This window comes from Patiria miniata, unplaced genomic scaffold (genome assembly GCF_015706575.1).
Source record: "Patiria miniata isolate m_02_andy unplaced genomic scaffold, ASM1570657v1 HiC_scaffold_20, whole genome shotgun sequence".
In the NCBI taxonomy this organism is placed as follows: domain Eukaryota; kingdom Metazoa; phylum Echinodermata; class Asteroidea; order Valvatida; family Asterinidae; genus Patiria; species Patiria miniata.
The window spans coordinates 26,452,768-26,469,572 of NW_024037059.1; the positions used below are offsets into that span (position 1 = coordinate 26,452,768).

At 42.2% G+C, this 16,805-nt stretch overlaps 2 protein-coding genes across 5 annotated transcripts; both read right to left on the minus strand.

Annotated features, from left to right (window-relative positions):
• Positions 1–1,596: 1,596 nt before the first annotated feature.
• On the minus strand, positions 1,597–7,522 carry LOC119728354 (monocarboxylate transporter 14-like). Of its 3 annotated transcripts, XM_038200565.1 has the most exons (7): positions 7,434–7,522; positions 6,711–6,940; positions 5,995–6,297; positions 5,271–5,716; positions 4,481–4,706; positions 3,822–3,968; positions 1,606–3,489 (listed from the first exon to the last, which is right to left on the minus strand). In XM_038200565.1, exons 2-7 carry the CDS (start codon positions 6,865–6,867, stop codon positions 3,356–3,358), a joined length of 1,413 nt encoding a protein of 470 aa, XP_038056493.1. In that variant the 5' UTR covers positions 6,868–6,940; positions 7,434–7,522; the 3' UTR covers positions 1,606–3,355. The 3 variants fall into 3 exon arrangements, with proteins under 3 accessions (XP_038056495.1, XP_038056493.1, XP_038056494.1); XM_038200567.1 differs by lacking the exon at positions 3,822–3,968 and having other exon boundaries at positions 1,597–3,489; XM_038200566.1 differs by lacking the exon at positions 7,434–7,522 and having other exon boundaries at positions 6,711–7,042.
• Positions 7,247–16,401, minus strand: LOC119728350 (monocarboxylate transporter 13-like). Of its 2 annotated transcripts, XM_038200558.1 has the most exons (8): positions 15,823–16,401; positions 15,233–15,459; positions 14,480–14,782; positions 13,492–13,937; positions 12,552–12,777; positions 11,907–12,053; positions 11,483–11,577; positions 7,247–7,566 (listed from the first exon to the last, which is right to left on the minus strand). In XM_038200558.1, the coding sequence occupies exons 2-8, from the start codon at positions 15,387–15,389 to the stop codon at positions 7,288–7,290; spliced, it is 1,653 nt and encodes a 550-aa protein (XP_038056486.1). In that variant the 5' UTR covers positions 15,390–15,459; positions 15,823–16,401; the 3' UTR covers positions 7,247–7,287. The 2 variants fall into 2 exon arrangements, with proteins under 2 accessions (XP_038056486.1, XP_038056487.1); XM_038200559.1 differs by lacking the exon at positions 7,247–7,566 and having other exon boundaries at positions 10,194–11,577; positions 15,823–16,395.
• Between the last annotated feature and the right edge of the window lie 404 nt (positions 16,402–16,805).

The window sequence follows — 16,805 nt, forward strand, 5'->3', positions numbered from 1 at the left end:
TCCGTAAACATAGGCCACACATCCACATGTACAAAAACGTGTCACACTTTGCCAAATTGTGACCCGCTCCGCAAAAATGAGTCTGTTGTGTCAAAACTGACATTTTGAGTTAACTACATTAATAAAATGGGAATGAAATAAGCTTTCATTTGGTATATCACGGACCTCTCTAGGACATTTGGTTGCATTGTTGTGTTTGTTTCATTCTGTCAAGTTTTTGCAAAGCTAGAAGTGTCTCAATGGAGAAAATAGGCTTTGAAAAATGACAAATACACTGTAACTAACCAAGAAAAGCACCAAAGATTCATATTTTTTTTTTTTTCTTACAATATTTACATTTCTGTGTAAGATATTGGAACTAAAACTATCAAACAACCAAAATAAAACAAAAACAAAAAATCCAAATTTTGAGAAATTTTTACTGTTTCCATTTCAAAATGGCAAAAGCTTGAATTCAAATTATGCGACATCAGACTCATTTTTGCAGAGCGGGTCACAATTTTGATTTTTGCATTTAGTTTGTAGGTTTTTTTGCTTAAATTAGAAGCATACTCACCCTCTTTATAGGCTAATCAGAAAGTGCTGCCTTTTTCAGATGTATATTTTTCGTGAAATTTCCAGATTCATTTTTACACGTTTGCGTATCAAAATTTCAAGATGAAATTTCACAAAAATTAGACATCTGAAAAAGGCAGCACTTTCTGACTAGCCTATAATTATAAAGAGGGTGGGTATGCTTCTAAAGCAAAACAATAGGCCTACTACAAACTAAGCCTAAATGTGAAAATCAAAATTTGGCAAAGTGCGACACGTTTTTGTACATGTGGATGTGTGGACTATGTTTACGGAGGCAGTCCAGTAAATAGGCCACATTTATGGGGCTATCCACACACATGACACAGCACAGGCCAACCAAAATTGAAAGTTGAACTTGCCTGTCGGCGAGTACCCTTCTCCGATAGTCTGGGCAATATTCCTCCAGCTGTTGGATTTCTTTATCTGATCCTTGTAGTCTACTAGTGATGTGTTGTACAAGTGCGGGAAACCTCTCACAAGTTCTACTAGCTTTTCTGCGTTTATAGTGTTTTTAGTGACAAAACTAGAGCAAGCAGACACATCCCCGTCGGCAACCTCCGGCTCCATCATGCAACTGTACTGTATGTACGATCGGTCGGCCAGCTCTAGGCTAGGCGGGCGCAAGCACACACGCAATCATCACTTGCAAGTTGTCGTCTGCTCAGGTAGTCCCCCAGACTACATATGTGATGAGGAATGCCCTTTCACTTGCGGCACCAGTCTTTTCTGTTATGGCTTAAAAGTCCGCCCTCCAGTGATTATAAAATGGTGCCATTTGATTGGCTGAGAACTTTGCGAACTTTCGCTCAAGTTGAAATCATTTCAACTTGAGCGAATCTGATTGCGATGCAATTATTAATCGCAACATTTTGTATATTTCGCCGCGAATTTCGCTGCGGAGCTATTTCGAGGGCTTGGTGACGTCAAATTCGCTTCGCTTTCGCTTTCGCGCCGAGTATGAACCGGGCTTAACAAAGCAGACATAACAGCGTTGAAAGTCAAGTAGGCATAATTAATACACGATTGGACGAAGGCCGGGCAGGGCAATTTACTGCGTCGTGTTCTATTTTTGATTGTGTCTTTTGTATCAACCAATGATCTATCAAGAGACGTCATTGGACCGATTAATCAGGGAACTATAAGAAGAAACTTCACCAGGTTATACTGCATGTACTCATCAGAGCAGTAAACTTCAGACAGTCGGTCCGGTGTTTGCTAGTTCCACACATCCAACCAAGCCACCACATGAATTTCTTACCGTTTTGCCAAAAAAAGGAAATCCAGCATTTCAAAGTTCTTCTTACCATGTGGTTCTGATGTCGCACACTGATATTGCACACAATATATTTTTATTGCACAAAAAAATTATTCATAACAAATTTCTTTGCACAGTTTTTAACACGATGCGAATAGACTGTTGTGTGTGCACTCTCGGTGTCCGAGTTCTATCGATGGTTTCTGCAAAAAGCCTGTAAAATAAACAATGATCGTAACGTTTGAGCAAAGGTCAAGATAATAATCTGTACAATAAAGTCCGAGAAAAAAAAGGAAATTCAAAGGTTATAATAATATTGCACAATCGCTGGCATAAGCAACAAAATAAAGGGCAATCTCTGTCTCTCTTTTTCTAATTGGAGTTCGTAAAACACAGACTTTTAGAATTGTATTAGTCCCACCATAAGTGTTACCCAACGATTATCGAAGAGGTTAAAGCATGTGACTATTCAATACTGTGGCGGGTATATCTGTCACCCGATCCGTAGTCCCTTTACCCAGACAACCTAGCTTGGGATCAGTACCCCAGCAGCCGGGAATGCAGGCCCGTTTGGATGGAAATATACCGCTCTATACGCGTAGCAGCACTCACCCACGCCCCTCAACCTCCAAGATGGACAAGGACAAACAATTAAGTACACAACAGTCAATGACCTCCATTACTGATTAATTTATTTACACAGAATCATGTCATATGCTGGACCTCTAGTAGTAAAGTGTCTTTCCCCAAAACACAAGCATCGTGTCCCCTGTCAGGGTTCGAATCCGCGTACCACGGCACCTGAGTCGAACACCGTTAACATTGGACCACAGCGCTCCACCCTTAAAATACACCCTGAATATGCATGAATATAAAAACCAGACGCTCATTTTTCTGCTGAATCTATAGACCATGCGGACATCGTGGATTCCTAATTACTGATTTTGCGGAAAGAATGAACTGTACTTTCGATTAATTGCACATTGAGAAAAGCAGCGGTATAATGTTGAGGCTTGGGCCGTTTCTGTTTAAAATATCGGGCACTTTGATGGGACCCATGGCATGTTTGCTTAAAAATTACGGATTCTGTTCTATTCATATTATTGTAAACCAGTATTATGCTATCCCTTTTTCACCGTGGGAACCCCATCTATGGCAAAAAGCACTGAGCTACAATCCTGGCCAAATCTCACTGGGCCCCCAACCCCCCATTCAATGTTGTCTCTCCTTGCGCGGTGTGTGCTCCATCAGCTGGAGAGAACAACATTGACCGGGAGACCGGCAGACCGGGGGAGTGAGTAACCGTGGCAGGTTCAGGAAGTGTCCCAACCATTTTGGCCGGGATTGTAGCTATCGTTCTGATAATCCGTCACGGGGAAGTTGCTTTGTACATTAGGGTGCACAATGGTTTCTCCATTGAAGGGGGCCTCAGGAGTGTAAAGTGATCACGTGCCAGGATTCGTCATTAGTTTTGAAATGATATTCGGGACACAATCTCCAAATTCGTATACAGGGTGGGCGAGTTTACACAACATGCACGGCCTGATTAATTCTCCTCCTTACTGGAATAAAAATCAAGGCCGCTAAAGCGCAAACGAAGAGGGTGGCAATGACGAGAAGACTAAGAACGTAGTCACCTGTGACGTCATAGATTGCACCTAGCAAAAAGAAAAGAGAAGAAAATAAGCACTTATTCTAGACAACGCAACATAGTAAAGCTGCTCACTGAATGCACACTATTCTTTTCAATAATTCAGGCTGTGTGTTCACAATGCATGGAGGAGACTGTTCTTGTATCTGTGTACAATGGGCCAGATTTAGCACATTCATTAGCGTTACGGGCTAATCCTATACGACAGCACTGCATGGTGAGTAGGTCAATGAGTGAAAAAAGGTATTACATGTATTACCGAATGGTACTTTTTGTGTCTAATAAACTCTTTCTCTAGTTGAAATAACATGTACACCTATGTGTTGGACCATGAATTACCCGCTAACGGTGCACTGATCAGAACTCCGATTCCAGAGGGAACTAACGTCATAACCATGACACCATTAGTGCCATACTGCTCGTGGAAAAGTTCAGCTGGGGCTGTAAATTGTGTCGCAAAGACGCCTGACCGTAGAACCCCAGAAACTGGAAGCCATAACAAACAAACAAACAAACAAACAAACAAACATAAGACAAACAAACCGAACAATGTGAATCAAACATTCCACGGACGTTATAAAGTTGTGTGACACAGTGTTTAGGCTATATGCCAGAACGAATAATGGAAATGTTTGACCGTTTCGAGAGTTTTCGTTGGAAGACAATATCAGCCAACATGGAGCTGCCTTTAATTGTCTTGACGTGCATTCTATCGTTTTGCTTCATCAGCGAGCGAGTGGCAATTTTTTTTGAAACTCTGTAAAGACGGGTGCTTAACAGGTAACCTGATGGGTAGATGCTGTACATTCTGAGAAAACAATATTCTAGGATCTCGATTTCAATTCAAAAGTTGCACCCCAAATCCGAGCATCCGGAACACGCTCTCAATAACAGAATGCCTACCATTTCTATATGGTCCCTAAGTATCTCGAAGTAGCAATAATTAAGAGATAAGTTGTTGTCTTGGGCTAAAAACCTGAGAACATGCCTTGACTTACCCACTGCAAGAAGCACCATCACACCAAACGTCTTGGCAATTGTCATCAACCCCAGAACGACGGTTCCCAGGAGACATGAGGCCATCAATAGATAAAGATACAAGAAAGGCAGACGATCTCCAATCACGGCTATGAGGAACTTCCCGCCAAGTTCCCCCAAAGCAAAGTACACGATGACGGAGGCAATTTGGTTGCTATCCAGAGCAAGTCCGTGCATCAAACTAGCCTGCAAGAAAAAAAACCCCAAAGTTTACTTTTATATTCAAACTTTGAGCCGGTCAGATCGAGAACGTTGGCTTACCAAAGTTGGGTAGAGACGACCGGGGGGGGGGGAGGTGTTGTACCTCACCGAAAGAAACTGCACAAACCGTATGTACAAACCGTCTATAGACGAGACCTAAATGGCACAAATATCACAAATTGTTCATGTATCAAACTTGGTAATCCCAAACTTATATATTAGTATGTTATAGTTTAGAATTTAACAGTTGATGTGTGGTTATATTATTTTGAGATAGTGGTTCAGAAGTATTACGTTGAAACTTAATTGTACAACTGCATAAATAGATGACTGAGCACCATTGATTCTAACACATAAGGCAAAACCAATCTTCTGTAACATTTTTACTGACGACTTGAGATTACCTTCCACTTACATTCTTCTGAAATTTTACAATTCTGAAAAGAAGCAATATTGAACCTCCTCAAAAACCAAAGCTATTCAACTAAACATGCCCCAAAAGGTTAACAATTTCCCCTACAAAGTCATGTGGATTTGTGGGAAACGTACGTAATTAATATTGAAGAAAGTCCAGCCCGAGTATGAGAAAACCGAAGCCAAGTACCACGCCCAAGCCTCAGGGTTCGTTAAAGCACTAATCAGCCTTCCACGAAAATGTCTCTCAGCTCCAACTTCGAGAGATCCTTGATTTGAAATGTGTGCTTCCTCATTGTTGGTAGTTTTATCGTCAGTTTCTCTTGCTTCATCGTCAGTCCCTTCAATGCAGCCGTCATCATGAACCTGCTTCCCCGGGACCATGCTCTCCAATTCATGTTTCTCAACACCAGGAGATTCATCGGGCGCCCTAGCGTAGTCGTCGGTTGATGGTGGGTCAGCCAGCAGCAGACCGTCAGCTATCCCGATCACGAGTATTCCACCGCTGAGAATTCTCAGCGCATTACGCCATCCGTAGTGAGTTATTAAGGCTGTCAACAAAGGGCTAAAGGCAAGCATACCTGCATATCAGACAGATTAACAGAGCAATTTGCATTTACAATAACATTAAAATCTACAGTAGACTAGAATATAGTACACTATATAGAATAAATCATACAGTTCCTTTCTGTATAAGGTCCACGCCAGTGCATTATGGAGTCAATCATTAACGTTCACGTCTCTACCGACTTTTAATAACTCTAATCGCTAGAAATTGGATCAAACTGCGTTTAGTTCTATAAAAGACAAGGAAAAACTGTGTGTCGACATAGTTGTGGGAAACTATCATCGCATTTACCGGCTGTGGATCCCATTAGAGCGAGGGCGCTTGCCCGCGAGAAGTTCGCCTTGGCAAACCAGTCCAGCAGCAGGGCCAAGGAGGAATTCGTATCTAGGTTGGAGCCCACGCCCGTCAAGATCGAAAACGTGAAGAACATGTATCCCAGCGTTGGCACGGGAACGAATGACGTCGTCAACAGTCCTGCGCAGAAGGCAATCACTCCCAAGATGGCGACAGTACGACTGCTCAGCTTGTTTGTAAGGAGAGAGCAGAGAGGACTAGCAAGACAAGTCAGTGCAATTGACAGAGACCCTAGCCAACCTGAAAGCGAAACAGGCATTATATAAAATAATCCTAAAGCATACTTGTTGTACCTTCACAATAATTCTTTTAGCAGACACTCTTTAATATTTTTACCACTAAAAGAGGAGACACTGTTTTTAAATACAATGTAGATACTACTCGTCCCCTGGTTAGTCTGGAATCGGAAATCTAAAGAAGTCAGGCCCCTGCGACTAACCAATGTTAACATAATGCAAAAAAAATCCCTAAAAATAAACGTCACCACCCTTGCAAACCTTGATTCATCGCTTTACGCACGCAGACTGTTTTTTTGGCAGCGCTTTAGTTTCCAAACGCTGCTTGGCAACGACTGCGAATGCCCCGGCTGTAGCCAGCATCAGACATACCCAAAATCAAGTTCTTATCTCGCTGGATCGTATTTCCGTACTAACCTGTCAACGCCGAGCTGGAATGGAAATCCTCCTGCAGGCTCACAAACAGTATGCTGAAGCTGTACTGGAGTCCACGAGTTAAGACAAACAGACCGAAAGTCGCGAATGTGACGACCCAACGCCACCATCCGCAACGGGACCCTGATGGGCACACCATGTCGTCTGTACCAGCCTCATAATACACATCCGTTACTGTCGCAGCATTTCATTTCGGTCTTCAGTCCTTAGTCCTGTTCAAAAATTTATAAAATGTGTCACTTCCTGAAACCGATACATTCCTGGGAAAACTAGTGTTGTTCCCAGACCAAAAGATTCCGACGTATCTGACGAATATTAAACTTAGGTACAGTAGATGTCAAGGCTGCATGACGAAACAGACATGTAACAGCGTTGAAACTCAAGTATATATATAGACATAATTATTGACATACGATCGGACGAAGGCCGGGTAGGGGAATTTACTGCGTCGTGTTCAATTTTTGAATGTGACGTCTATACCAACCAACCAACCATCTATTAAGAGACGTCATTTGATTAATAATCAGGGAACTAGACTACGAGAAACTTCGCCAGCGTACTACTGCATGTACACATTAAAGCAATAAAAGGACTTCAGGCAGTGAATCCGAGGTTTGCTTGTTCCACACCATCCAACCAAGCCACTACATGAATTTCCTACCGTTTTGCCAAAAAGGAGATCCGGCATTTCAAAGTGCTTCTTACCATGAGTTTCTGATGTCGCTAACTGATGTTGCACAAAATAATTATGCATGACTAATTTCTTTGCACAGTTGTTAACATGATGCGAATAGACTGCTGTGTGTGCACTCTCGGTGTCCGGTTTCTGCATAAAAACCTTTAAAGTAAACAATGAACCTAACGTTTGAGCAAAGGTCAAGATAATACGATAAAGTATGACCCCAAAAAGAGAGAAAATTCAAAGGTTATTCCACAATTGCTGGCATAATCAACAAAATCAAATGCAATTTTTGTCTTTCTTTCTAATAGCAGTTCGTAAAAACACAGACTTGAATTAGTCCCACCGTATCACTCTTAGCGAACGATTATCGAAAAAAATAGGTAATTAGTTATAGCACAGTGCTTTTGCCATTGAAGAGGGTCCCACGGTGATACAAATGATAGCATGATAATTGTTTACGAAACTATGGCTACAACACACTGAAATAAGTTGTGTTTGAATACGTCATTTATAAGCGAACATGCCATGGGCCCCATCAAAGTGTAGACACGGCCCATGCATCAACATTATACCGCTGCTTTTCTCAATGTGCAATTAATCGAAAGTACAATTCCATCTTTCCGCATATTACTTCAGTAATTAAGAATCCACGATGTCCACATGGTCTATAGATTCGGCAGAGAAAAAGAAATGAGTGTTTGGTTTTTATGCACCATATAGTCGGGGTGTATTTTCAGGCTGGAGCGCTGTGGTCCAATGTTTACGCTGTTCGACTCACGTGCCGTGGTACGCGGGTTCGAACCCTGGCGGCGAACATGATGCTTGTGTTCTTGGGCAAGACACTTTACTACAATTGCCGCTCTCCACCCAGGAGTATATATGGGTACATGTAAAGGTAGAGACCAGAATACGCTCATCTGCAGAAACTGGTCTCGTGGCCTGCCGAACAGGGGTAATAATGGTGAAGCGCTTTGAGGCCTAACGTATAAAGCGCTATATAAGCGCCACATTATTATTATTATTTTAGCGATCTTTAGGATTTCCGATTTAGATTTTTGAGTGTCTTGATTATTAAACGCAGGCCTCCTAATAAGAATTGGTATCTTTTTGAGTGGATTTATTGTTGTTGACCTGTGTTGTGGATCATGCAGTAGTTGGACTCGATCGGCAATAGAATTCAAAACCCACATGAGACTTTTAAAGTTTCCCTCCTGGAAATTTGACTTGCTCTTTGTGTGGGGGCCGCTGGAGTGTGATGTGAGAATAAATAAATAAACACACCAACACCCGGGTTCGAGTCACTCCTTTAACTCACCTGCTGTTTAAAACGGGTCACAAATGGTCAAAAATTTCTTCCACTTCCCCACTTTTAACAAACCAATGAGTCACTTGACCAATATTGACCTAAGTAACAGCATGGCTCAGAATGCATGTTTCCATAGCATATAGGACGGTTTTATTCTGTTAAAAGCGAGCGGTGCGCAGGCCAGCCGCAAGGGAGACAGCACGTTGGGGAAACAATTAAACAATTAAAAACAAGGACAGAAAAGGGAGAAAAACGAAACGAAAACCATAAAATGTAACATCGTTCCCGAGGGGGACCCGATTGAACATAAATTATAAATATCTAGGAGAGTATTTCACTTACGAGAAAGAATTGTCGAGGTGTAAGAGCACAATACCCACCCTAACTGTACATTTCTTCAAGAAACACATACATTTCATTGTAAAAATCCAAATTATCTAAATTGACAGTGATAACAGGGAATTAATTCAGTCTGTCTTTAAACAGTCATAAGTTAAGCTATACAGTAAAAGTAAAGACCGTGAATCAATTACAAACTGTAGCAAGGGATTTCTCTCTAAAGACAATAATTATTTCAGAGATTAAATCCAATTCATCGAAATTCTGAGATTATTTTGTGTCACTCATAATCTGTGAATTTATCAGCTAAATACATTGTTACTGACCTAGAGATTTAATGTACTTTGATTTTACACACAAAAATAATCGATTTAACTGCAGTTGAAACCTTTGACCAGTAATTATGATGAAAACACCGTGATTCAAAGCGACTTGTCAAATAAACTTTCTCAATGTGAACGCAAGAGGGCCTCCATCAAATTTCATGAGCAACGGAGAGCTGAACGAAAATCCTAAATTACGCCAAGTTTCATAACAAAACTTGATCTCTCTACTTCATTATATTGTGACAGAGTCCCTAATATGTTGAAATATTGCTGGTTCATGAATGAGGATTCGATGATCATCAAGGAAAATGTTTATATGATAAAAGCAAGCGGTGCGCAGCCTGGGCCAGCGGCAAGGGAGAATGCACATTGGGGAATGGTGTAATCACCGCTTGCTGGCGCTGTCAAGGGGGAGGGGGGGGGATAAGAAGGGCCTGGACTTTTTACTATACCTTATAGTCATGATCAAAATTTGATCACTTCATTTGCCGATTCCCATCGCGCGTTCGGGAAGTAAACATGACACGCGCCCATGTCAAGGGCGGATCCAGAACGCAATTTTTTTTGGGGTCCAAAAAATTACGGCGTGGGGTTCGGGGCCCGCTTAAGGGCCCCGAAATATTTTTGGATTCTAGATGTTCTGTGGTGCGATCTGAGGCAATTTCTGACCACTTTAACCAATGTTTTTTTGAGGAAAAGATGGTGGTGTACTCATTGCCTGCCTTTATGCGATGTCACATAAAAAAAGAAAAATTGGTTTCGTTTTTTTTTTTGGGGGGGGGGCCATGGCCCCCTTTGGCCCCCCCCGGATCCGCCCTTGCCTGGGTACATACACGTATACTGTAGTGGAGACCAGCTAACTAAAATAATTTCAAGAATTTTATATAATAAACAGATAGTTCATTTTGTGTTCATTCTTTTTTGCAAGGAACGATCTAAGAGGGAAACTTTTAGTCTCCTGTGGTTTTTAATTCTATTTCCGAGACCAACTACTACATGATCCACAACAGATCCAGCCAACAACAATAAATCCACTCAAAAGATACCAATTCTTATTAGGTCTACGTTTAATAATCAAGGCAGTCAACAAATCCAAATCGGAAATCATAAAAAAAGATCGCTAAAATGATAACAGTAATGTAGTGCTTATATAGCGCTTTATACCAAAGGTCTCAAACGCTTCAACAATATTACCTCTGTTCGAGGCTCATTTCTCTGCCGAATCTATAGACCATGCGGACATCGTGGATTCCTAATTACTGAAATAATTTTGCGGAAAGAATGAACTGTACTTTCGATTAATTGCACATTGAGAAAAGCAGCGGTATAATGTTGAGGCTTGGGCCGTTTCTGTTTAAAATATCGGGCACTTTGATGGGACCCATGGCATGTTTGCTTAAAAATTACGGATTCTGTTCTATTCATATTATCGTAAACCATTATTATGCCATTCCTTTTTTCACCGTGGGAACCCGAGCTATGGCAAAAGCACTGAGCTACAATCCTGGCCAAATCTTACTGGGCCCCCAACCCCCCGTTCAATGTTGTCTCTCATTGCGCGGTGTGTGCTCCATCAGCTGGAACCCCAGCTATGGCAAAAGCACTGAGCTACAATCCTGGCCAAATCTCGCTGGACCCCCCCCCCCCCCGTTCAATGTTGTCTCTCATTGCACGGTGTGTGCTCCATCAGCTGGAACCCCAGCTATGGCAAAAGCACTGAGCTACAATCTTGGCCAAATCTCACTGCCCCCCCCCCCTTCAATGTTGTCTCTCATTGCGCGTTGTGTGCTCCATCAGCTGGAGAGAACAACATTGACCGGGGGAGCGGGGGAGTGGGTGACCGTGGCAGGCTCAGGAAGTGTCCCAACCATTTTGGCCGGGATTGTAGCTATCGTTCTGATAATCCGTCACGGGGAAGTTACTTTGTACATTAGGGTGCACAATAGTTTCTCCATTGAAGGGGGCCTCGGGAGTGTACAGTGATGACGTGCCAGGATTCGTTATTATTTTTGAAACGAAATTCGGGACACAATCTCCAAATTCGTATAGAGGGTGGGCGTGTTTACACAACATGCACGGCCTGATTAATTCTCCTCCTTACTGGAATAAAAATCAAGGCCGCTGAAGCGCAAAGGAAGAGGGCGGCAATGACAAGAAGACTAAGAACGTAGTCACCTGTGACGTCATAGATTGCACCTAGCAAAAAGAAAAGAGAAGAAAATAAGCACTTATGCTAGACAACGCAACATAGTAAAGCTGCTCACTGAATGCACACAATTCTTTTCAATAATTCAGGCTGTGTGTTCACACTGCATGGAGGAGACTGTTCTTGTATCTGTGTACAATGGGCCAGATTTAGCACATTCACCGGCGTAACAGGGTAATCCTATACGACAGAACTGCCTGGTGAGTAGGTCAATGAGTAAAAAAAGGTATTGCATGTATTACCGCATGGTACTTTTTGTGTCTTATAAACTCTTTCTCTAGTTGAAATAACATGTACATCATGTGTTGGACGTATTTACCCGCTAACGGTGCACTGATCAGAATTCCGATTCCGGAGGGAACTAACGACATTACCATGACACCGTTAGTGCCATACTGCTCGTGGAAAAGTTCAGCTGCGGCTGTAAATTGTGTCCCAAAGACGCCTGACCGTAGAACCCCGGAAACTGGAAGCCATAACAAACAAACAAGCATAAGACAAACAAACCGAACAATGTTAATCAAACATTCCACGGACGTTATGAAGTTGTGTGACACAGTGTTTATGCTATATATATGCCAGAACGAATAATGGAAATGTTTGACCGCTTCGAGACTTTTCGTTGGAAGACAATATCAGCCAACATGGAGCGGCCTTTAATTGTCTTGATGTGCATTCTATGTTTTGCTTCATCAGCGAGCGAGTGGCAATTTTTTTGAAACTCTGTAAAGACGGGTGCTTAACAGGTAACCTGATGGGTAGATGCTGTACATTCTGAGAAAACAATATTCTAGGATCTCGATTTCAATTCAGAAGTTTCACCCCAAATCCGAGCATCCGGAACACGCTCTCAATAACAGAATGCCTACCATTTCCATATGGTCCCTAAGTATCTCGAAGTAGCAATAATTAAGAGATAAGCTGTTGTCTTGCACTAAAAACCTGAGTACATACCTTGACTTACCCACTGCAAGAAGCGCCATCACACCAAACGTCTTGGCAATGGTCAGAAACCCCAGAACGACGGTTCCCAGGAGACATGAGGCCACCAATAGATAAAGATACAAGAAAGGCAGACGATCTCCAATTACGGCTATCAGGACCTTCCCGCCAAGTTCCCCCAAAGCAAAGTACACGATGACGGAGGCAATGCTGTTGCTGTCCAGACCAAGTCCGTCCATAAAACTAGCCTGCAGGAACCAAAGCAATTTTGTTTTGTTGTTGTGCGTTCGAGAAACATTACCCCTCACCAAAAGAAAGGAAAAATAAACCAAATTTATGTTTGTGGACAAACACAGGGCTGTTTCGGCAATATTTTGTTGTATTTTTTATGTTATGTTATACAATGATAGAAAAATGCAATAGAAAAATGCAGAGTGGTCAGAGCCAATTGTAATTTTCTATTTAAAACATCGTTGAAAGCAGGAGCATATCTTTTACCAATTTCATATTGCAAGGCAATTTAAGACATCACCAGTATTTTTTGTAATTTACAATCTAGCAAGAGGCTAACATCGTTGAAAGCAAGTTCACATGTTTTTCTACTTTCAAATTATAAGGCACTTCCGGTTACGGAGAAAAACATGGAAAAAACGTACACATATTACAAAAAGTATGTCAAACATGGTAATCTCAAGAGATGGTGGTTTAGAAGCTTTACGTTGATTCTTAATCAACATCATTAGCAGATGAATGAGCACCATTGATTCCCACACACGGCAAAAAAACATGTTTTCTGTTCAATTTCAACTGACGACTTGAGATAACATTCCAGTTATATTTGTCTTGAATTGTATAATTCTGATCAGAAACAATACTGGACCTCAATTACCACAGCTATAAAACCAAAGCTCCTTAGAAAAAGGCAACATTTTCCCTAATATTTGGATTTTTGGGAAACGTACGTAATTAGTATTGAAGAAAGTCCAGCCCACGAATGAGAAAACCGCAGCCAAGTACCACGCCCAAGCATCAGGGTTCGTTAAAGCACTAATCAGTCTTCCACGAAAATGTCTCTCTTCTCCAACTTCGAGAGATCCTTGATTTGAAATGTGTGCTTCCTCATTGTTGGTACTTTTTTCGTCAGTTTCTCTTGCTTCATCGTCAGTCTCTTCAATGCAGCCGTCATCATGAACCTGCTTTCCCGGGACCATGCTCTCCAATTCATGTTTCTCGTCACCAGGAGACTCATCGGGCGCCCTAGCGTAGTCCTCGGTTGATGGTGGGTCAGCCAGCAGCAGACCGTCAGCTATCCCGATCACGAGTATTCCACCGCTGAGAATTCTCAGCGCATTACGCCATCCGTAGTGAGTTATTAAGGCTGTCAACAGAGGGCTAAAGGCAAGCATACCTGCATATCAGACAGATTAACAAAGAAAATTGCCATTAAAATGAAATATAAATTAGTCTAGTAGACTAGAATATACTAGTGCATTATTTAAATGAGTCAAACAATCATTAACGCTCTTATCTTTAATAATCTTAAACACTCTCATCGCTAGAAATTGGATTCGTTCTTTAGAAGACAAGGAAAAACTGTGTATGTCTACAAGGGCGGATCCAGGGGGGGGGGCCCATGGCCCCCCCCCCAAAACGAAACCAATTTTTTTTTTTTTTAAGTGACATCGCAATAAAGGCAGGCAATGAGTACACCACCATCTTTTCCTCAAAAAAACATTGGTTAAAGTGGTCAGAAATTGCCTCAGATCGCACCACAGAGCATCTAGAATCCAAAAAAAATTCGGGGCCCTTTAGCGGGCCCCGAACCCCACGCCGTAATTTTTTGACCCACTTTTTTGGGGGACCAAAATTTTTTTTGGCCCCCCAAAAAATTGTGTTCTGGATCCGCCCTTGTATGTCTACATAGTTGTGGGAAACTATCTTCAAATTTACCGGCTGTGGATCCCATTAGAGCGAGGGCACTCGCCCGCGAGAAGTTCGCCTTGGCAAACCAGTCAAGCAGGAGGGCCAAGGAGGCATTCGTGGCCAGGTTGGCGCCCACGCCCGTCAAGATCGAAAACGTGAAGAACGCGTATCCCAGCGATGGCACGGGAACGAATGACGTCGTCAACAGTCCTGCGCAGAAGGCAATCACCCCCAAGATGGCGACGGTTCGACTGCTCAGCTTGTGTGTAAGGAGAGAGCATAAAGGACTAGCAATGCAAGCCAGTGCAAGTGACAAAGACCCTAGCCAACCTGAAAGCGAAACAGACATAACAATGATAAAATAACCCCGAAGTATACTTTTAATCTTTATAGCAATCATTCTGTTAGTAGGCCTAGACACTTTTAAATAATTTTACCACTTCAAGAGGAGAGACTGTTTTTAAATACAATGTAGATGCTACTCGTCCCCTGGTTTAATAGTCTGGAATCGGGAATCTAAACAAATCTAGGCCCCTGCGACTGCCCAATGTTAACATAATGCAAATTAACATAAAGCAAAAACTCTTTCATGAAGTTCCCTGAGTAACGTCATCACTCTGTCTTGCAGACCTTCATTCACCGCTTTAAGCATGCGGTCTTTTTATGACAGACCTAAGCTTCCAAACGGCTTGCCAACGACCACGAACGGTCCGGCTGTAGCCGGCATCAGGCAAACCCAAATCAAGTTATCATCTCGCTGGATCGTATTTCCGTACGAACCTGTCAACGCCGAGCTGGAATGGAAATCCTCCTGCAGGCTCACAAACAGTATGCTGAAGTTGAACAGGGGTCCGAGAGTTAAGAAAAACTGACCGAAAGTCGCGAATGTGACGACCCAACGCCACCATCCGCAACGGGACCCTGATGGGCACACCATGTCGGCTGTACCAGCCTCAGAATACGCATCCGTTACTGTCGCAGCATTTCATTCCGGCCTTCAGTCCTTCCTGTTCAAAAAATCATACAATTGGTTACTTCCTGAAACCGATGAATTCTTGAGAAAACTTAGTGTTGTTCCCAGACCACTTGAGATTCCGCCATATCTGACAAATAATTTGTAGATGTCAATGTCGCATGACCAAACAGACACGGAACAGCGTTGAAACTCAAGTACACGATCGGACGAGAACAGGGCGATTTACTGTGTCGTGCTCTATTTTTGAATGTGACGTCTACACCAACAAATGATCTATAAAAGACGTCATTGGATCGTTCTCATAAGAGCAATGAAAAGACTTCAGGCAGTCAATCCGGTGTTTGCTCGTCACGGTTCCACACCATAAAACCAAGCCACTACATGAATTTCTTACCGTTTTGCCAAAAGGGGAATTCACGCTGTTCAAAGTCTTCTTAACATGAGTTTCTAATGTCGCACATCGATGTTGCACAATACAATTCACAACAAATGTCTTTGCAGTGTTATTATGATGCGAAAAGACAGTGTGTGCCCTCTCGGTGTCCGGGTTCTATCGATGGTTTCTGCAAAAAGCCTTTTAAAATAAACAATTGTAGCGTTTGAGCAAAGGTCAAGATAATAATCAGCGCGATAAAGTGTATATTTGTATTAGTCCCGCCAAATAACAATAAAAATGGATTGGTGGCTTACCTGGCCGCCGATAAAAAAAGTGACCGAGCCTATCGGAGTCGGGACATCGTTGTTTGAACTCTGATCGGTGTTAAAAGTCTACCCACGTGGCGGGCTATTGGCCAACAGGAATGGGTAAACTGTCTCAGGTATTTTAATATGAAATAATTAAAGTGAGGAAGGAATATTTCTCAAAAGACGTGAAGCCTATCTTGGGTTTGTGTTGTGGAGAACAAGGCATTAGATATGCATGCAATGGACCAAACAGAAGATGGGATATGAATGTCGCTTGGGATAAAAAAGATTCGCGGGCCAGCCAGGCCTTCTTATCCCCCCCCCCCCCCCCCAACCCATTTCGTTTCCGAAGCCACCTGGGTACATACACATATACTGTAGTGGAGACCAGCTAACTAAAATAATTTCAAGAATTTTATATAATAAACAAAGTTCATTCAGTGTTAATTCTGTTTTGCAAGGAACGATCTAAGGGGGAAACTTTAAGTCTCCTGTGGTTTTTAATTCTATTTCCGAGTCCAACTACTGCATGATCCACAACAGATCCAGCCAACAACACTAAATCCACTCAAAAGATACCAATTCTCATTAGGAGGTCCACGTTTAATAATCAAGGCAGTCAAGAAATCCAAATCGGAAATCATAAAAAAAGATCGCTAAAATGATAACAGTAATGTGGTGCTGATATATAGC